Genomic DNA, 22,126 nt, shown 5'->3' with positions numbered 1-22,126 from the left:
GCCTAAAATGTTTACTATCTGGCCCTTTACAGAAAAAGGTCTGCTGATCCTTGTTCTAGCTCATAGCTAAATCTAAAATCTATTGTGGTTCTTTATCCTCTAGGCTTTTGCTCCTCAAGGTCATTCAGTTCCTCATGAAACTTAAAGCCAAATTCTTAAGTTACAACAAAATCCCTTGAATCTCTATAGTTGTTTCCTATCTGTTTTGGTACACTTGGCCTGATTACCCAGGACAACTAAGTTTCTGCTTTTCTCTTTAGAGTAGGCACTTCTCAAGTACCTGGTTCTTAGGTGCTTCTCCTTTAGGCTTAACTTTATTCCCCTACAGCCTACGGGAAATGATGAGGGCATCTCCCAAGGTTGGGAGTAAGGAGGTGGTGGGTGGCTGGGAGGGAAGGGACATGACCTAACACTGCCCTCCTTATCCTAACAAAAGATCCTTGCCCATGCCCCTAGGTTTATGATGTTTATACTCAAAGTGGGGTGGGGTAGGAGAAAGAACAGATATAACCTCTACCCATTGACTGATAGGCTACTAGATTTAATTAACCCCAGTGTCACCCTTTGCCCTGTCTTCCACACCTTCTACTGTGTACTTTGAACCTACCTCTCACATCTACCTCAAATGGATCCATCCTATAGCTCTTAAAAAGCCTACTGCTAAAAGCACAATTTTTACATTAATTATGATTATCTGGCACCTTTTAAATGGCATCTTGCTGAAAGTTACATGATGAGTTACATATTTGCCAGGATATTTAGGGACAGATGTTAACGTGTTAAAATTATTAAAACAGTAAAAAGAAGCCCACTGTGGCATCAGAATGTATCTGGTAGTTGGTGGTAAGAATTACACTTTGGATAAATTTGAAAAATTTAAGAAAACAAAGTTTTTACTCTTGAAAAAAAGAACATTTTGCAAAAATATCTTGATAGTGTGAAGCACCTAACAAAACACAAATTAGCAACTGTGTACAAAATAATTTATTACAGCATTATACAGGTTGGCATTATTTTACAGTGAGATTTTTTTTTTTCTTAACAATTATGGATCTAAATAGATTAGGGCAATGGAAAACCATCTTAATTAGAATTGTTTGTCTAAATAAAATTTCCCTTTTTGAATTTATATTTGCCTTAAAAGGAAGCATTAATATTACAAGCATATTTACAGGGTTTGAAAGAAACACAAACATATTGAATGATACTTTACTGTTTTCTGTACAAGACAGAACAAAAAGCTATCCCCCCAAAAAAATTATTGTTCAACAATATAAAGTTTTATTAGTTAAACTAATGATAGTTTAAACTCTCATTTTGCTGAGGGATATAAAATGCATTTAGTAGTTAATACATGGCTCTAAGAGTAAGATCATGTTTCAGTATAATTTGTATTCTACCCTATTATGCTCTCTTGAAGCACTCCCCTCAGATATAATTCAGATATAAATTATCTGTTAATATGGCAAGAAAGTACAGTATTTGCCTGTGGGACAATAAATTAGCCAGTGAATTTCCACAATTGAGAGATAAATCAATCCTCACATCCTGAATCATCTACATTAAAACTGGAGTCCCTTACTCAATCAGAAAGTCTCATTTTCATGGATATTACAAGGAAATGGTAAAACACAAAAAATTATATGGAAAGGGGGCACATTAAAGTACATTTAAAACCCACCTCTGTATCTGCCAAGACAGATTCTATATTAACAGAGAGTTAACACTTTAAAAACTGGTATGCTTTAATTTAAACAAGCAAACAAATAAACAACAATAAAACATACCAATAAAACAAGGAATTAAAACATATCTTGAAACCAGGATCTAAAGAAAATAAAGAGTGGCACTGTATACAGCTTAACTTAAAAAGAAACTATCATATTTATGTTATAGAAGTGACAGTATTTACCACAATGCTAATAATTTGGGAGTTTAAGAAAAACTATACAAAGTATAAACAAGCAATTTTAACAGACATTTATGTAAATTGGCAAGAGTCAGCTAAAAAATAGAATAAGCTTACAGAATTAAAAGATTCTACCCAAATATTTCATTTCATTTCATTAAAATGCACCCTGGAAAATAAATCCTGATCTGAATTCATCCTTGAGTCTAAAGGAGCCAATGTTTTATGGGATTTCAAATTTCATTTGCCACGACATCATAGTTAATAGCTGTATGATTTAGTGCTGCACTATGACTGTTGACTTCGCTCACCGCAGGCAAAAAAGCAGATGTAAAAGGAAACAGTTTATGACAGGCTGACCTGTATTCTTCATATTGGGAATTACAGTTCCCAAAGCTGCCATCAAGGAGTGCTTCAGAAACCTTTATTAAAGTCTAATGAAACAAGGGAAAAATATGAATTAAAGAATAAAAAAAAAAAAGATTGTGATTAATATCACTTTAATAAGAAAATGTAATTTGTTAATAAAACCAAGAGAAAGCCAAGACAAGGCCTTGGTCTAAAATAACTTCTTGCTATTTACAGTAAGTACACACCTCAAAAAAGGAACATCAAAATTCAGTTTTGCAATGTCTTTTTTAAAAAAGCAGTAAAATTCTAATACTAAAATTAGCCTAAAAACAATGAACCTCTAAAACTGTGATCACTAAAAATGAAAGCACCTTTATTAATGACAGCTCACAATTACTGAGTGCTTACTCGGAGCCAGGCTCTAAGCTCCTCACATATTAGTTCAGTTAACCCTTGCACCAACACCAATGAGGCAGGTAGCATTTTCATTCCCATCTTAAAAAGGAAGACAGGAAAGCTAAGCAAGTTAACTTGTGTAAAGTCACACAGCCAGATTTTGGTGGAGTTGAGATTCAAATCTAGGTGTAACTTCGAGAGCACAATTATTAAATATTACTTTGTAAAGACATGTTTTGTTAGATCACTCAGGGTGCATCAATTTGTAGAAATCAGCCTGTGAAAAATCTTACCTTTACATTTTTATCTTTTATAGTTTCGTCCAGTCTAGTGGCAATACCAATTGCTTTCTCTTGCCTTGACTTGTCCAGAAAATACATCATTTTAGCACCTGAAATACCAAGACATTTAAAAATGAGTACATTCTTATCTCCTTACATTCACTCTGACTTACAATGACCAGTGACTTTCACTATGGTTCCAAGTGTTAAATTAGTGATGGGCTGAAGCTGGTTCTCTTGAGAGTCAAATGTGGCATCTCTTCCCGAATTCTTAACTCAGTGACATCCCATTGATAAGCTTGGGGTCACAACAGGAGTATTTATATTATGGGAAAATACAACAAATCAGGGCTTTTTTTTTTGGTAGGAACAGCTGCTTGTTAAACATTTAGCAGAAACCACTATTAACAACCCTTCTCCCCCATAGAAATGATCTACTCAAAATGATTTTAGAGTAGATTTATCATTTTAGTAGCTCTACAGTCTACCCTGTGGCAATAAATATTTCAGCAAAAACCATGAAAAAAAGATGATACTCTAAAATAATAAATCTAAGGAAAAAATTATTGTCAAATGGATGGGTGATGGAGGAACAGTAGAAAATGTTTGCATATTCACAAAGAAAAAAAGGTTTTTAAAATTACTTTTCAAGAAAATCTGGTTTATAGTCTCCTGTAAATTATACTGTCCATACTCATTGCTCCTTTTTCTACAGGGCTTTTATTCATTTATAACAGCTCTCTATATCAGCTTTTTGTCAGTTACATATCTATGAATATTATTTCCCCAATTAGTCTCTCAACTTTCCTTATGGTGTTTTCATTTTAATGTGGCAAAAACTACCTTTTCCTTAGAAATGTCATTAATACTTAGAGAGGCATTTCCCACAATTATAATATAGAACAGTTTTCTTCTATTATCCTGTGTTCTTGAAGAGAAATTCTCATCTGCCCTTACTACCAAGAACTTCTATATATTTTCAAAAGAATTAACTTGCTATTTTTCCCATAGATATCAGAGCTGAGAAATTTCCCTTTATAATAAGCAAGCAGCTTAGGTTAAAATACTTAAATGCATGGTTCAAAGTAGGAGGATAGTTAAGGATGTACTTCATTTTGTTTCCAAATCTTTTTTTTTTTTTACAATTTTTTATACAGTTTTCAATCTGGATTAGACAAATGCCATCTTGTCATTTTACAAAATTTGTATGAACTACCTAAAATCCTTCCTGTAAAAAAGCAGGATATAAATGAATCATAAGATAGAAAATACATAAAATAATAAAAATACAAGAAAAACTAAGTCACTCATAACCATAATACCCAAAGACAACCATTAAAGCATTGTACATACTTCCTGTCAACCTATTTCCCATGCATTTTTTTACACAGTTGAGATTATATTGTAAGTTCACTTCAGTATGGCATTAGAAAAGTATTTATCCATTATTACAAATGCTTTAAATGAACATCATTTAAATGACTATGTGGTAGGTAGTCTATCCTATGACACTACCACTGTTTCCCATATTATTTAATAGACATTACATTTGTTCCCATTTTTACTTCCTCCATACTTAACACAAAATGGTATTATGTTCATGATAATTAGTGAAATTGAATACCTTTCCAAATGTTTCACACCACATTCTAACATTTTTCCATAAATATTAACCATGAGAGCTAAATACCAACCTGAAAGTAGATGCTTAAGAGAGGCAGCATTATATTTAAGAAAATCTTCATTAAAACTTTCCAAATCCTTTTTGACAAATATTTTCTGCATTTCTTGAGATAGAACTTTGTTCACAATGTCTGGAAGATTACTATGATTAGCCACTGTAAAAACAAAACGCAAGGATTCTGGGGGGGAGGCAGTTTGTCCTTTGGGAAAAAAAATTAATTAAAATATCTTTGGGTTTATTGTTAAACTTGATATATTTTACATATAGTCAATATAATCTTATAAAAATTCAAAAAAACAGAGAATATTATTTCTTTGGAATATAAATACATCCTACCCTAAAAATCTACTAATTTCTAGCATCCCTTTGCTAGCATCTTTATAGACTCATCTTCATTTAAATACTATAAAAATTACCTTTCTAATACTTACCAGATTTAGAAAATTTAATTAAACATTCATGTAACCATGGGTTATTATAGTTGATGGCAAAAGCTCGCTTAACAGACTGCAACATTAACAGAAACTTTCCTGTGTCAGAAAAAAATACATAAAAATAACAGCATCAATATTTTTCTGTTATTTTCTTCACTTTATTTTAGCTTCACCTAAAATTCAGTAGCAAAATGTTACCTCTTCTATAACATGTTACTGTAAACAAAATTCAAAGCTGACTTTGCTTATTAAAAACAACTTTCGTTTTCTAAAACAAAGCTTAAAAAAAATCATGAAATTTAGACTATATTTAGCAGGATATAGCACTTCATGTAAGAAAAAAATACACTGCTTATTAATGTCAATTGTTGGTGCTATATGAAGTCTGTCAATGCATTATGTTTTACATACTCTGCATTTGCACATTTAAAAATAGAGAATGCTTATGCAATAGGAATTAGTTATCTTTTTTTTTTAGTCATTTATAACTCATTGAATTATTTCATTCACATAAATCATCTGGCATTTTGCAATGTCTGTTTTGATCCTGTAATGCCTTATGCTAAACAAAACAAGTATCATAGAGCAACTAGCAAGTTGAATGTCCTCTAAATTTAAAGGTGCTAGAACATTTATGCCTGATTCCAACTGATAAAAGCTGTAAAATTAACCAGACTTTAGTAGACCATTGTGAAAGATTAGTCTATTTACCCAAGCTTGTTATACACTGCAGTGGTCTGGAACCAATTAAATAAATAACTCTAATTCTGTATTATTAACTTCAAATGTCCCAAGTTTCCATCATTTCAGTGGTATGCCACATAATTTTTTTTTCAAAGCACAATTCTTTTCCTCCACAAATAGTACAATCTGGCACATTTTTATTTAGTCTACATATATCAGAGTAAATATGCTTAACTGAATTTGCCATATTAGCCTTGTATATAATTAGTGTAAAATAAAGTTTGCCTTTCCAGTGGAAATAAAACTGCAGCCAAATAAACAGATACATGAAAATGTTAAACTCAGTGTTCATATAAATGAAATCTGAAATCTATTTCTAGTTCTCGAAAATGATCTTTAAACTGCTTTTAATAATTTAATGTAAAATATTTACCCAATCTTACCATCACAAAGTCCAATATCAACTAAAAATTTTCAAGGGGTGCAGAAAGGAAAAATGAAAAAGGGGCAACATTCAGAGACTCTATACCAGTGCTAAAGTTGCTGTGTTTATTAGGAAGACAATGCTTATTTGTTAATATTCACTACTAGGAATATTGTTTGTAGGCAATTGTTGCATTATTAGACCAAACACTGTAAAATAAACTAACTGGGGAATTGTGGCATAAATGTAGTAATTAACACATTAAACTTGTCTTCAGTTATTTTACGAGCATTTTTATTTCCCTCTGGGAACTTGAGTCTAATTAGAATCCAGTGCTAAATCTGTTAGCATGCAGTTTACTCTGTCTTCTGTATTTAGTTTCTAATCAACTTCTTGTAAATAGGACAATTTTTGCCATTTCTATTCCATTTAATTTGAAACTGTTTTGAAGGCTAATGTTTGCCTTTAGTACACAGCTCCAACCTTGTAACAATATTCATTCAAACATATAAATTATAACCTGTAAATTCTGAGTTATTTATGATACAGAGATTCTGTGCATCCACATGTATCATCTGTAAAAATAAAAAGATTCTGATTCCTCCAGTTTCAAGTGATACTGTGGTTCTCACTAAATATTGCTTTTTAAAATAAATTCACTTTCAATCTGGGTACTAGGAAGACAGATTCATTTTTATTTTTGAGTTTTTAAAAATATACTAATATTTTTATTACTGAGAAATAAAGTAATAAATATTTCAACTGGAAGACAAAATTATTCTATAAATATGGGTTCATAAATATAAAATTGCCATATTAATGAATGTCTGCACATTAATAAATACCCAATTATCTTCCCTATGAATTCTACATTAAGTTCACATAAATACATTGTAATGTCATCTGATCTGAATGATACAGAATGAAGATTAGAAAGCCATTACAATAACTTTTCACATTTTCTGGTTAATGGAATGAGTAAGTTATTTATTTAACTCTTCAAAAAAAAGACAAAAAACATGAAAGATGGCTTCCAGGAAACATTAATTTGTATGGCTGTTCAAACTATCCTTAAAATTAATTTGATTATAATATGCTAATTTATTACCCACTAAAGTTTTGAGTAAACAAAGGAAAAAGGAATTAAGTCTTTGTGGAAGGTTAAAATGGGACTCTAAGAAACAAAACTAGATCTAACTAACAAAGATTACATCAAATATCATCTTCAATAGCATTAAGGATTAAAAACTGAGCTCAAACTATGTATTACCTTTTCTAAAATATATTTCAAATGCTAACAGGTGAGTGTCAATATTATCAGCAACAAGATTCTTAAGAGGTATAAGGAACTTGATAGCTTCTTCTAATGGATTTTCTACCTATTTTGAAATAGAAAAGAAAATTATTTTATTTGAAAAACAGCTACACAAGTCAAATTGCCCCTAAAATTGTATATTAATGCATATGTAACTTAGTTTTCTTTATATAAGAAACTATTATCTATAAAAAATTCAAAGTACATAGTCAATAATTTGCAAAATAGAAATAACTATTTTTTCTGATGACCATAAGTGGGAAAGAAGTAATATATAATTTAAAACTTCTACTAGATTAACATCAAATGAATCAGAAAGCTAAATTTGGTCCCTAAAAACTATTTACACTTTGAGAAAATTCTGGAGATGAGGTACTAATTCTTCATAGCTAAAACATATCCAGTAAGATCTACAAAATGCTTCCATATTTAATAGACAATTGTATTGGTTTTCTATTGCTGCTGTAACAAACGTCCACAAGCTTAGTGGTTTAATTTATTATCTTGCAGTTCTTTGTGTTAGAAATCCAACATGGGTCTTGACAAGCTTAAAATAAGGCATCAGCAGGACCACATTTCCCTTTGAAGGCTCCTGGGGACGATCTGTTATACTTGTCTTTTCCAGCTCCTAAAGGCCACCTGTATCTTCAAATCTAATGATGGTGGGTCAGTCCTTCTCACAGCACAGCACACTGACCTCCTGTTCCACTTTTAAGGCCCTCTGTGATTACAGTGGGTCCACCTGGATAATCCTATTTTAAGGTCAGCTGATTACAGCCTTAATTCTATCTGCAATCTTAACTTCCCTTTGCCATGTAGGTATCATATTCAAAGGTTCAGGGATTTAGAAGGCAGACTTCTTTGGAAGGCATTTTTCTGCCCACCACAATAATAATTCTATGTATTATTTGCATTAGCTGCAATTTTCTTATAATTCAAAGATAACTGATGTTTATGATAATGACCGTGAAATGCTACAAAGGGCTTCTGATTTATAGATTTAAATAAAACATGTTTACAGCAAGAACAGAACCAAATAAAGTAAATTTTACCAAATTACATAAAGACAGGAAATCCACCTTACCCTTTCTAATTTTTCAGGTATAAGTTCTTCCTTGAGACCACTGGATTCTTCATCTTCTTCATCTTTCTTCTTCTTTTGATTTTTTTGTTGACGTTCCCTTTCTGCATGCTTTCTCTCTTCTTCTAATTTAGCCTTTTTCTGAGCTCTTCTCTGTTTGCTAAGCATTTTCTTCAGTTCTTTGGCTGACAGGTTTTCTATAAATATCCAAATGAAACTGATTTCTACTAGGTCAGTGTTTCCATATTTCCTCATATTTCTCTGCAATACATACTACTACTACAGTTTTGTGTTTGTTTTGGGGGAGGCAACTATATAAAAGCTTTTAGAAAGTGTTTATTCATTTTTCTATTCCCAGGGACTAGCACAAAACCTAGCACAAAAAAGGCAACCAGCAAATGTTGCACTGACTAAAATTAACCAATCCTAGCCCAGCTCTGCCTCCTACAGGATACATGACTTTAGGCAATCACTTTATTTCTCTGATCTCAAGTTCCAAACTCTAAAGTGGGGCTGATAACAGCAACAATACTCTCCCAGAATATTTCAGGAAAAAGTGAGGTAATGCATATGGACAAGCCTGTGATCACTAAACACTCTAAATATTAGGAACAAAAGAACAGAAATCTGCCTCCATGCTATTATCTCTCAAATTTGCCAATTTTAGTGAATAAAACATTGTACAGATATTCTCCCAAGCATTCTCATTTTCAATCAAGTATGTCCTAGAAGTTTTAAGAATAAATATTTTTCCCTAAGAGGCTCAAAGCTATTTTCAGTTACAATCTTTAAAAAAAACAACAAAAGGAATCCAGTCCTAGCCCACAGACAATTCTAGTTTTCCAGAACTGGCCTTACAGATAGTAAAAATAAAAATAAATAAATAAATTGCTAGTCATTCCACTAGGGTGATTTAGAAGCATCAGATACAGAACATCATCCCACTTACTTTTTAGTTATCTCCCTACACACACACACACCTTTACTGGCATATCAGTTATCTAATGTTGTCTTTGTATCTATCCATTTGTCAATATACTTTTCTATATATTATTTATGTTAGTGACATTCTAAAACTTAGCAGTTTTTTTTTAATCTTTTAAAGCAAGCTCCTCTTCAGTTACCTGAGTTTGTATCTTGTTGTTTGTTCTCATTACTTAAGGGATTATCATACAATTTCAAGTATATTTCAATCGCTGATCTGGCAGCTTTGAAATAGAAGGCATGTCTTCTGAGTATATCTTCTAATCTCAAAAGGTCAACGTAGGCACGAAGGGTCATCTTTCTCATGCAGTATGTATGGAAGTCAAATTGATCATCAGTTATCTCAAAAAAGTGCTTAAAAACAAAACCACAAAATTATTCCTTACCTTTATATCAATAATATCTGTTTTTGAGTAGAAAATTATAAGAAGCCCAAAACATAATTTAAACAGTTCACAATTTCACATAGTTGCCCTCTCCAAAGTAGAAAACTATAAAGGACATCAAGTTCTTTCCATTCAAAATAAGTTTCTCTTCTACAATCCATGCCCATTCCCTATAAATCATGTTTTACGATGATACTCAACTTCTACATAGTGATTCAGATGATCAAGTTATTTTTTTAAACCTGGAAATTAGTACACACTGATATTTTAGTTTTCATGAAATACTTCTCTTCAGTATTCCAGTAAAACCAGCATGGCAGAGTTTCACAGAGCACTAAACGAAGAATAAATATATGAAGGTGCACAATAAATGTTTTCATGTCAGACTGCCCTACTCAACCATGAGCTCTTCAAAGACAAACCTTGCCATCTCCAACCCCACTGCTCAGCCCAGGACTTAGCACAGTAGGAACTGGACACGCACAGGGTTTGCCAACTCAACAGATAAGCTTCTTATCAGGCATGTGACCTCGAGCAAGTCTTTTAATTTCTGAAAGCCTCAATGATTTAATATAAATTAGGAATAAAGAAATCTCTACAGTCAATTCCAAAAGATTGCTAAAGGATCAAACAACATATACTAAAGTGTATTCTAAACAGTAAACCACTACACAAATGTACAGCATTTTGGTTTTCTCTCACTCAGTATGTTCCCTATATATTCCATTTCAGCAGAGGTTCCTAGCCCAGAGTCTATGTATAAACAAGCATTACCAGCTTTTTCCTAAGGAGAGAGTGCAAAACTTTCATCCAATGCTCAAAGGGCCCATGACACAAAAAAGGTTAAGAACTAATACCTTACATAGAAAGGAGAACACGGATCCCCACCCGTTACTTTATACTTTAATTTTCTCCCCTTCATGCATTTCTTCCTCTCCCCTTTCCCTTCCCCTTCTTTAGCCTCTCCAAACACATATAGAAAAATGAATGACTCTATACACCAATATAGGTCAAACTTCTACATCTTTCTTCTGTACTGGTCCCCTCACTGTGCAGAGGACATATTAGTAATTGTCCATAATCATTTCATAATTTTTGTAGTCTTGGGAATTAGAAACACTATACACACAATCACATTAAGTACCTGAGATTTTAAGAATTTAAGCACAAAATGTGGAGGGAAAGAAATATATTTTAAAAATGTATACACTTCTCATTAGTTTATACTTATTACTTCAAAAATAATGCCTTAATGATGTTACATTTTAAGACTGCATTCCCCTCCAACAATAAGAGAAATCAACTCACAAATAACAACACATACTTAATTGGTTTTATTTCCAAAAAAATCAAAGGATTACATAGTTTATAAAGTTGTCAGTGGTTTTCCTAAATTTAAATCAAGTTATACCTAGCACCATAAGAATATCTTAAAGTTCAACACAGTTGGCTAAGGAAAAATGACAGTGCTAAACACATAAATGAGTCATGGAACACATAAATGAGATTACAGGACTTTTTTAGGCTGAGGAACATTTATAGGTATAAAAAAACAGACACAAGTTTTAAGAAATATTTCCAGCAGCATTGGTACACACAGATTTTAAGACGAGCCTCTGACAGTTAAGACAGGAGGAGCTGTATGGAACCACAAACATTTAAGCCACCTCTTTTATCAGTAGTAGCCCACAGGCTGCCTCTCTCCAGTTAGTCTTCCATAAATAAAGGATGAACAACTTATCCTGGTTGGCCTAAGGCTTTCCAGTTTTAGCAAAAAGCCTGCGTCCCAGTAACTGCCTCAGTCCCAGCAAACCTGGATGGCTGATCACCCTATAATAAGCTAAATAATGGCAGACAGGATACAGCTAGATTAAAACAGGGAAAAAAGGAAGGTGGGGGTGCTATTCTGCAGCTACAGCTTATTAATACTTCTGCTTTGGGAAAAAATGGTATATTGAAGAATCATACACAGAAACAACTAAATAATCCTGGGTTGTTTTTTTTTCCTTTTAAAATGTTTTATTTTGAAATAATTATAAATATAGAGGAAGTTGCAAAGGTAGTATGGAGAGGTCCCATGTACCCTCCCTCAGTTTCCCCCAAAGGTTACAATCTATGTTAAACTATAGTACAATATCAAAACCAAGAAACTGACAGTGGTACAATGTGTGTGTAGAGTTCTATATAATTTTATCACGTGTAGATTCATGTAATCACCACAACAATCAAGATACAAAACTATTTCATCACCACAGATCTCCCTCCCCCAGATATCTTGGATTGATTTTTAACCCCTAAATTTATAAAACATAAAAATATGTTAGATAACACAAACGGATAATTTCTCTGCACTTCAGTGAAACACAAAGAGCATGGCAGCTCACTGCAGAAAACTAAGTACTCAAACCTAAACATAAGGTCCCATCCCTTAACTCTTTTTCCCTCACCTTAAACACTAGGTTCCTTTTCTAGGAGGCAGGGCACATTAATGCTGCTCAAGTTGTCAAAATTAGGCTTGACAAGTCAGCAAAGATTTAAGAAAAACCATTCACAGAGAAGTTTTCTTTAGGGATTCCTTAGTCGGCTCTCTCTTGGGACCCAGATTGAGGTCCTGGATGAGACTAACGAAAGCTCATATACAGAAAAGCAACCAAGAACTCTGGACTTAAGCAACCCTATTTGTTTTATATAGTATCTGTCATTATAAAGCATATGTCAATTTGATAAACATTAAGATGCATCTTGTAGTTTTGATCTATCATAAATCCTAGGTCTTAACAAAGAATTTCAGAAATATCTATGGGTTGTCCTGTCTCAAATATAAATGAACACCCTAAAATGATGAGAAACCATCCCCTGAAGTCAACAGTAAAAGAAAAAAAGAAAAAAAAAAAAAAAAAAGAAAACAATTCTTAAAAAGGCAATAGTAGTATATCCAAATAAAAATTTTTGTTTTTTGTTGTTTGAAAAAAAAAAAAAAGGCAATAGTGTTTAAAAAATTATTCTGAATACAAGTTTATTTCCAGTATTTTGAGAAACGCTGGTCTTTTTTTTTTAAAAAAATAAAACTCAAGTTTCAATCATCAGATTAGGTTACATTACATTTAATATAATCCTAAAATCCTATGAGAGTGGTAGGATGAAGACAGAGCATATTACTATGCTGTCTCTAGAACTTCAACATTTCAAATACAATTTGTATCCTAGCTAAAACTACTTTCAATGAAAGAATTCTTGAAGAATTCTTCAAGGCAGAAGAAAAACTTAGCTCTACTTACTGACATTCTATTTAGAAGGTAAAGTGAATGAAAATGTGAATCTTGTTTTATTTTTGAAAGATGACTTTCTTTACTTAAGTATTTAAAATCCAGGCACAAAGTAACTTATGCAGATACCTATCACAATAAAGATTTTAATTCAGTAATTACTCCTTAGTCCTTTCAATTACACGATTAAAATGAGGGTTTTCCTTGGACTAGAAATTAATTTGAGAAGCAGGAATCATCCAGTCGACAAATATTCAATACCCCTATTTCCACTAAGCATTCATACATTTCTAAATATAACCGCTAGGAGAACTGTCTTATTTACTTTTAATATGAATTATCCATAGTAAAAAGACAAGCTTAATAGTGGCATAACAGTAAGAGTCAACACTTTCCTTGTCTGTTTCAAGTTCTTTCTATTCTCACGCACCCACAGTAAAACCTAAATACAGCTAGAAGTGTCTAGCAAAAATTATGTAACATGCTCAGAGGTTGATGATTTTGGCCATGTTTTAATCTGTTACGGCCAAATATTTCCTGTAAATTTTTTCTACAAAAAAGCCTTCTATTAATTTATGAAAAACCTTCATTTTAAATCATTTTTTCAATGCAAAGTAGTTTATCCGACATTATACAATTTTATTCCACACCTCTAAACCAAAACCACTAAAAATTTCAGGGGAAGAATAACCTAAATGAAACTTAAGTAATGGAAGAGCTACTTATATTCTAATAATCCTCAAAAATATTAACAAAGGATAAAGTAATATGGTCATTAATATTAGGACTAATGGGATTTAGGTTAAAGAAGCTCACAATTACAGTGATCCAAAGAATATTCCCATGTTACTTTCACAGAAAACTTGATAAATTTCTACTACTATGGTCTTGCTGGAATTGGTGACCTACCAATGTCTAGCAACTTCTTCATTCCAGGTAACAATCTACTTCTCACTGAGAAAGATATAAAAATATATCTTTCCTTAATAATAAGCACAATGCTTTTAAAGAGATGGTCATCTAGGGAATGTAAAAACAAGCCACTCATCTACAGCTTTATTACAGACCAAAAAAAAAAAAGTCTGTTCTAAACTAGCTATTTCATGCATCATCCAAGGGCTTCATATTTTTCAACGAGAGGAGACAAGGATTTCACCCATTGATATAGACATCAAGCTTAGGCTTTAAAAGGCAAAAAAGGAAAAAAAAAAAAAAAAAAAATTGGGTTATTACTAAAAGACTCACGTAATCCTGGTTCCAATTCCCTTCAAAGTCCACCCCCTAAGACTTCGGGTAACTCAGACGTTTCACATGGGAAAAAGGCCAAAGTGACTGCCCCGGTGCAGACATCAGGCTCACCTGACCACGATGCCTGTGGTTTTACACTGCGTCAGCAGGGGAACAGTGGTGCCGAGTGACCCCACAACTGAGGGCGGCTGAGGACTGCCTCAAGGGGTGTATTTGCAGCTCTTTTCCTCCTGTTGTCCATTTGGAAGGAGAGTGCTTCAGAGATGACAAAGAACAGGAAAACAAAAATTCACACAAAGGAAAAGAAAAGTCCCCTCACTAAACCTTTTTATAGCATGGAACAGTAAGCACATCACACACATAATACTAAAAGCAAATAATAAAATAAGCCTGCCAACTGGTCACAGATTGCTGTACAAAGTTCTGAATGTGAGAACAAATATCCTGGGAAGACAAACTGGAGAGAGGCTGGCTGCAGACCAGATCCTGACATAAAGAGGAAAGAGGTTGCCATCAGCTTGTGTGTCCTTCTAGGCTAGCGATGAAAATAAAATAATGGCCCAATTAGAGAAGACAAACTGAATTCATATAAATAACAATAATGGTTTACTACATTAATCTTTTTCCTTCTTCCTTCAAACAAAAATACAGACATGTAAAAACCATAAAAATTTGAAGATTAAGAAAAGCAAACATTTGTTCATAACTTCTGAACATTCAAAAGGTTAGGATTAAGAATTTTTTCACAATGAAGCTTCCAAAGCTGTTAGAAGAGGTAGAGGACCCATGTAGAAATCTACCTGTTTTTTTTTTTTAAATCACCTTACAGGAAAAAATTGAAGTCAAAATTTTAACAACTTACCCTTTCTACCTCATGGCATTTTTTCAAGGCATCCCCATATTTCCCCAAACGCTGATAAGCTGAAATACACTCTGTCTGAAACCACATACACTGCATTTCATTTAGATTTTCCATGGCAGATGTTCCTTCCTGAAATGGAAGCACCAAGCAATGAAACAGATCCTTAAAAAAATTTCATTTTCTCTTTTACAACTATGGTTATAAATATTATTATGACAATAAATAGGAATCATCAAATATGCCAATGTTTCCCAAAGGATCCTACTGATTTTAAATTATATAATATCTTATTTATCCAGTCCTATGAAAGTAGTCAACACACTATATTTAAACGCACACACAGAGACAGACAGACAGACACACACACACACACACACACACACACCCCACTACAGTTTACCAAAGCTTAGTTCTGAAGCACCCAGGCTTCTAAACAATTTAAGACAGTAATTCTATGAAGCATTGCTGACACTCTGCCTTTTAAACAAAAACTACTTAACCTTTCCTTGCTGAGTCAGTATCACTACTGTGTATATTCATTATTGTCGAATGTGTTAGCAATAGCTCCAAGCCTGCTTTTCAGTTCCCCAGTCTTCTCCCTCCACATTAGGCTATCACCTGTCACTTTCTTAGCATCTCCTGTTTTATGTCAAGTCTTCTATGTTGTCATTTCTCCTTTGCAATGGACTGACAAAAACCAAACAACTGAATTTGGCAACATATTTGTTAAGCCAGGCTCAGTGAGTACACTGAGAGGAGTGTAAAACATTAAGTACATAGTATAGTCTAGAGGCACCAGACTTTTGTCACAGCTTGGGAGAGTTCTTTTAAATATATTTTGTGTAACCTCAGGGAAGACGGCAAATATATTTAAATAAGTCATTTCAGTCATCAGTTCTTTTTATGTCCCTGTTTGTCAGATTAATTTTTCAATTCTCATTAAACATCTAAAAACTGGCTATTTGGGGACAAATAAAATTATAGGAGTGTATTATTTTTTCATGCTTGCCTATATTTTCTATTTTTTTTTGATGACCACATGTTTTTAAGAGAAGTCTACATTATTTTTGTTATATTCCATCTTGTCTGTTGCCACCCCTTCCCCTAGTTTCAATTCAGAATTCCAAATCGTTTGTATTTTTAATTTTAAAGTCATTCTGTGAAGCCAACATCACCCCATCAAGAAAGCCAGATAAAGATACTACAAGAAAAGAAAATTACAAACAATTGCTCTAATGAATATAGATGCAAAAATCCTAAACGAAATACCTGCAGATCAAATCTAACAGCAAATCAAAAGAATTATACACCATGAACAAGTGAGTTTATTGCAAGGGTGGTTCAACATAAGAAAACCAATTAATATAACAGACACATTAACAAATCTAAGGAGAAAAACCATATGATCACCTCCATTAATAAAGAAAAGGCATTTGACAAAATCTACCATCCTTTCTTGATTAAAACATTTAGAAAAACAGGCATAAAAGGAAACTTTCCTAATGTAATAAAAGGCATATATGAAAAACCCACAGCTAACATCATATTCAATGGTGAAAGATGGAAAGTTTTTCCTCTAACATCTGGAATAAGACAAGGATGCCTACTGTCACCACAGTTATTCAACATTATACTGGAAGTTCTAGCCAGGGCAGTTAGGCAAGAAAAAGAAATAAAAAGCATCTCAATTGGAAAGAAAGAAGTAAAATTTCCACTATTTGCAGATGACATGATCCTCTATATACTAAGTCCTGAAATACCAACAACAAATCTACTAAAGCTAATGAACAAATTCAGCGAAGTATCAGGGTACAAGATGAACATGCAAAAGTTTATTAGTACTATTTCTGTACACCAGTAATGAGCAATCTGAAGAGGAAATCAAGATAAAAATTCCATTTACCATAGCAACTAAAAGAATCGAATATCTAGCAATAAATTTAACCAAGGATGTAAAGAACCTATATTCAGAAAACTACAAAACATTGCTAAAAGAAATCAAAGACCTATATAAATGAAAGGGCATTCCATGTTCATGGACTAGAAGGCTAAATAGTGTTAAAATGTAATTCTACCTAAACTGATTTACAGATTCAACGCAATCCCAATCAAAATACCAACAGCCTACTTTAAAGAAATGGAAAAGCAAATTATCAAATTTATTTTGAAGGGCAAGGGGTCTTGAAGGGCCAAAAACATCTTGAAAAAGAAGAACGAAGTTGGAGGACTCACACTCCCAGACTTCCAACATATTACAGAGAGCCTGGGACAAGATGGCAGAGTAGTGACAGGGGGAATTTAGTTACTCCTCTAGCGCAGCTGGTAAATAGCCAGGAACTGTATGGAACAACCCATTCAGAGAAGTCTGTGACTGGTCACGCATCATACTCCAGTCCAGAACAGGTAGAACGGCTGAGAACTCAGAGAAAACCTGTAGATTTCCCTGGCCAGGGGGCCAGCGCCCCTACCCAACCCAGGAACGGCAGACTGTCTTGGAGCTGGTTCACCAAGGGAAAAAGAAAGAAGTAAAAAAAGAAACAATCTGTGCTGGGAGCAAGGAAGGGGTACTCAACCCAGCCCAAATTGAAGAATTAATTAACAAACTTGGACTGCTGAATAAAAGTGCCAAGCACAGACAAACTGAGAGCAGGCACTAAAGAAACCGGGAGCAATCAGTCAAGCAGAGAGGAGTCAGGGCTAACAACAGCAAAATAAAACAGAGACTTTTGGAGTTGGAGGTGTTCAGAATACTGGAAAAGGGCTGGGCTCCAAGAAAAAGGGGTTATTTTTCTTCTTCTTTTCTTGCACTCCAACTCACTAGCTTTCTGCTTTTCAATAACCAATCAGAGCTCCTATTTCAGCACTACCCAGGGAAAGGGTGGAATTAAAGCCATCTGAGAGTAAATAACTGAGGTAGAAGAGATGATAGCCTAAAGGTGTATCTTTAAATAATCTATACTGGGACTGACAAAACTTGGGGGCTGGGGAAAGGTCTTGAAAAGGGATTTGTTTTTCATTATTTTTTGAAATAACTATTCTAAGTAGCTCATTACAGAAAGCCTCAGATATTTGCAATTGGCCACTGGACCCAGGCAAAGGCGGAGCTAAGATAGGTCTGAGAGAAAAAGCAATGAGTCTAGTGGGAGAGACAATTCCCTAAAGGGCATAACTCCCCCAAGAAAAGATGGCTGGCAGGGACCAGCTCAACTGGTGACCCCCCTTCAAAGAACTCAGACCCCAGGGGCTAAAAACAGAAACAAGCTTGAGTAAGCCATGGCTCTGGCAGGGAGAGGGTCTGCGGACAATTAAAGGCTCCTGTGGCACCTCATTACACTGTTGGTGAGCTGTGGGCTGACAAGTGTCACCTCTGGACAGGATAGGAAGAGCACAGAGTCAAGAGGCTTCAGAGGAGGGTATGACAACCTGCACGGTCTCAGTCTCAGGGAAACGGGATACAGAGTACACCACCCTCCTGAAAACTGGGTTTCTCTGGACCGGGAAAATCTGACTAAGGTTGATTATATCTGGGGTGACCCTCCCAAAAAAGGTTACACAGAGGCAGAGCAAGAACCAGAAAACAAGAGGTGAAAAATTCTGATCAACTAAACAGAAGCTATGTTAGAGGACTAGAATAAGTTGAACTGAACCCCAAAGAGCAGAGAGAGAACAAAGGCAACCAACAAGAAAACCCTAGGTAAGAGAGTGAAAACAAGCTTGAGAATAAACTAAGAAAAGCAAAGGCCTAGACAGCTAAAAATAACAAGCCATACTAGGAAACATGAAAATATGCACAAGGCCAAAGAAACAAACTAACACTTCAACTGAGATAAAGGAATTGAAACAACTAATTAAAGATGTTCAAACACATCTCATAAAGCAAATCAATGAGCTGAAGGAAAATATAGCAAAAGAGATGAAGGATATAAAGACGACACTGGATAGCTATAAAGAAGCATTTGTAACATTGGAAAAAAAAACGGCAGAACTTATGGGCATGAAAGGCATAACAGAAGAGATGAAAAAACAAAATGGAGACATATAGCAGTAGATTTGAAGAGGTAGAAGAAAGGATCAGTGAAGTGGAAGACGGACACTTGAAACCATACACACAAAAGAACACATGGGGAAAAGAATATTAATCTACACACACACGGGTCAATTAATCAAGAAAACATAACAACATAAATATTTATGCAAGGAGCTAGAGTGCCCCAAAATACATGAAGCAAACACTGACAACAATGAAGGGAGAAGTAGATACCTCTACAATAATAGTTTGAAACTTCAATACACCACTTTCTTCAATGGACAGAACATCTAGACAGAAGATCAGTAAGGAAACAGACATGTTGAACTGTACAATAAATGAACTAGATTTAACAGACATATATAGAACACTACACCCCAAAAAAGCAGGATACACATTTTTCTCAAGTGTTCATGGATCTCTCTCTAGGATAAACCACATGTTGGGTCACAAAACAAATCTCAACAAATTTAAAAATATTGATATTATACAAAACACTTTCTCGGATCACAACGGAATGAAATTGGAAATCAGTAACAGCCAGAAGGTCAGAAAATTCACAAATACATGGAGGCTAAACAACATGCTCTTAGATAAGCAGTGGGTAAAAGAAGAAATTACAAGAGGAATTAGTAAACACCTCGAGGCAAATGACAATGAAAACACAATATATCAAAACTTACGGGATGCAGCAAAGGCAGTGCTGAGAGGGAAATTTATCACCCTAAATGCCTATATTAAAAGAGGACAGCAAAAATGGAGGAATTAACTGTTTACCTGGAGAAACTAGAGAAAGAACAACAAACTAACCCCAAAGCAAACAGAAGGAAAGAATTAACAGATTAGGGCAGAAATAAATTGAGAACAGGAAAACCATACAGAGAATCAACAAAACCAGGAGTTGGTTCTTTGAGAAAATCAATTAAATTGATGGACCCCTAGCCAGTCTAACAACAACAACAAGGAAAAAAAAAAAAAAAAAAAAAAAAAAAAAGATGGCAGTGCAAACAAAAACAATCAGAAATAAAGGAGATAAGGAGAAGATACTATGAGCAACTATATGCTAATAAACTAGACAACTTGGACAAAATGGACAACTTCATAGAAAACCCTGAACAACCAACGACTCGAGAAGAAACAGATGACCTAAAAAAACCAATCACAGGTAAAGAGATTGAGTTGGTCATCAAAAAGCTCCCAAAAAAGAAAAGTCCAGGACAAGATGGCTTCACCTGTGAATTTTACCAAGCATTCAAGAAAGAATTAGTACGAATCCTGCTCAAATGCTTCAAAAAAATTTAAGAGGTGGGAAAGCTACTTAACTGATTCTATGAAGCCAACATCACCCTAATACCAAAGTCAGACAAAGACACTACAAAAAAAAAATATATATATATATATATATATATATATAGACAAATCTCTTTAATGACTATAGATGCAAAAATCCTCAACAAGATACTCACAAATCAAATCCAGCAGCACATCAGAAGAATTTATACAACATGAACAGGTGGGATTTATTCCAGGTACGCAAGGTTGGTTCAACACAAGAAAATCAATTAATGTAATATACGACATCAATAAATCAAAGTGGAAGAACCACATGATCATCTTAATCGATGCAGAAAAGGCATTTGACAAAATTCAATATCCTTTCTTAAAGAAAACACTTCAGAAGATAGGAATAGAAGGGAACTTTCTCAATATGATAAAGGCAGTATACGAAAAGCCCACAGCTAACATCATATTCATAAAACTAAAAGCTTTCCCTCTAAGATCAAGAACAAGACAGGGATGCCCACTGTCACCATAGTTGTTCAACATTATGCTGGAAGTTCTAGCTAGAGCAATTAATCAAAAAGAAGAAATAAAAGGCATACAAACTGGAGAGGAAGAAGTAAAACTTTCACTGTTTGCAGATGACATAATCCTATATGTAGAAAATCCAGAAAAATCTACAGCAAAGCTACTAGAGCTAAGCAGTGAATACAGTAAAGTGGCAGGCTAAAAAATCAACATGCAAAAATCAGTAGCGTTCCTATACACAACTAATGAGCAATAGGAGGAGGAAATTTAAAAAAAAAATCCATTTACAATAGCAATCAAAAGAATCAGGCATTTAGGAATAAACTTAATCAAGGCCACAAAAGACCCATAAGAGAAAACTACAAGAAATTGCTCAAAGAAATCAAAGAGGACTTGAAAAAATGGAAAGACATACCATGTTCATGGATTGGAAGACTAAATATAGTTAAGATGTCAATTCTACCTAAAGTGATTTATAGATTCAATGCAATACCAATTAAAATCCCAACAACTTACTTTACAGAAACAGAAAAACCAATAACCAAATTTATTTCAAAGGGCAAGGTGCCCCGAATAGCCAAAAATATCTTGAGAAAGAGGAAGAAGTAGGAGGTTTCACACCACCTGACTCTGAATCATAACACAAAGCAACAGTGATTAAAACAGCATGGTACTGGCATAAAGATAAATATATCAACCAATGGAATCGAATTGAGGGTTCAGAAATAGACCCTCTCATCTACCGACAACTGATTTTTCATAAGGCAGTCAAGCCAAAGTAACTAGGACAGAACAGCCTCTTCAATAAATGGTGTTCGGAGAACTAGATATCTGTATCCAAAAGAATGAAAGAGCCCTTCTATCTCACACCTTATACAAAAAATTAACTCAAAATGGATCAAGGACCTAAACATTAGCACTAAGATCTTAAGACTTTTCGTAGAAAATGTAGGGAAATATCTTAAGATCTAGTGATAGGAGGTGG

At 34.0% G+C, this 22,126-nt stretch overlaps 1 protein-coding gene across 1 annotated transcript in view; it reads right to left on the bottom strand.

Moving 5' to 3' along the window:
* Positions 1 to 964: 964 nt before the first annotated feature.
* NAA16 (N-alpha-acetyltransferase 16, NatA auxiliary subunit) overlaps positions 965 to 22,126 on the bottom strand; it is an 81,252-nt gene continuing 60,090 nt past the window's right edge. The window contains 8 exon segments of the mRNA XM_037800050.1: positions 965 to 2,343; positions 2,950 to 3,047; positions 4,632 to 4,775; positions 5,053 to 5,151; positions 7,434 to 7,542; positions 8,563 to 8,756; positions 9,684 to 9,897; positions 15,306 to 15,434. Of these exon segments, the coding sequence (XP_037655978.1) occupies positions 2,143 to 2,343; positions 2,950 to 3,047; positions 4,632 to 4,775; positions 5,053 to 5,151; positions 7,434 to 7,542; positions 8,563 to 8,756; positions 9,684 to 9,897; positions 15,306 to 15,434 (1,188 nt within the window). The 3' untranslated portion in view covers positions 965 to 2,142.

This window comes from Choloepus didactylus, chromosome 12, assembly GCF_015220235.1.
Source record: "Choloepus didactylus isolate mChoDid1 chromosome 12, mChoDid1.pri, whole genome shotgun sequence".
Taxonomy (NCBI): domain Eukaryota; kingdom Metazoa; phylum Chordata; class Mammalia; order Pilosa; family Megalonychidae; genus Choloepus; species Choloepus didactylus.
Note: the sequence above shows the minus strand (reverse complement) of the source record. Positions and strands in the feature narration are given on the sequence as shown.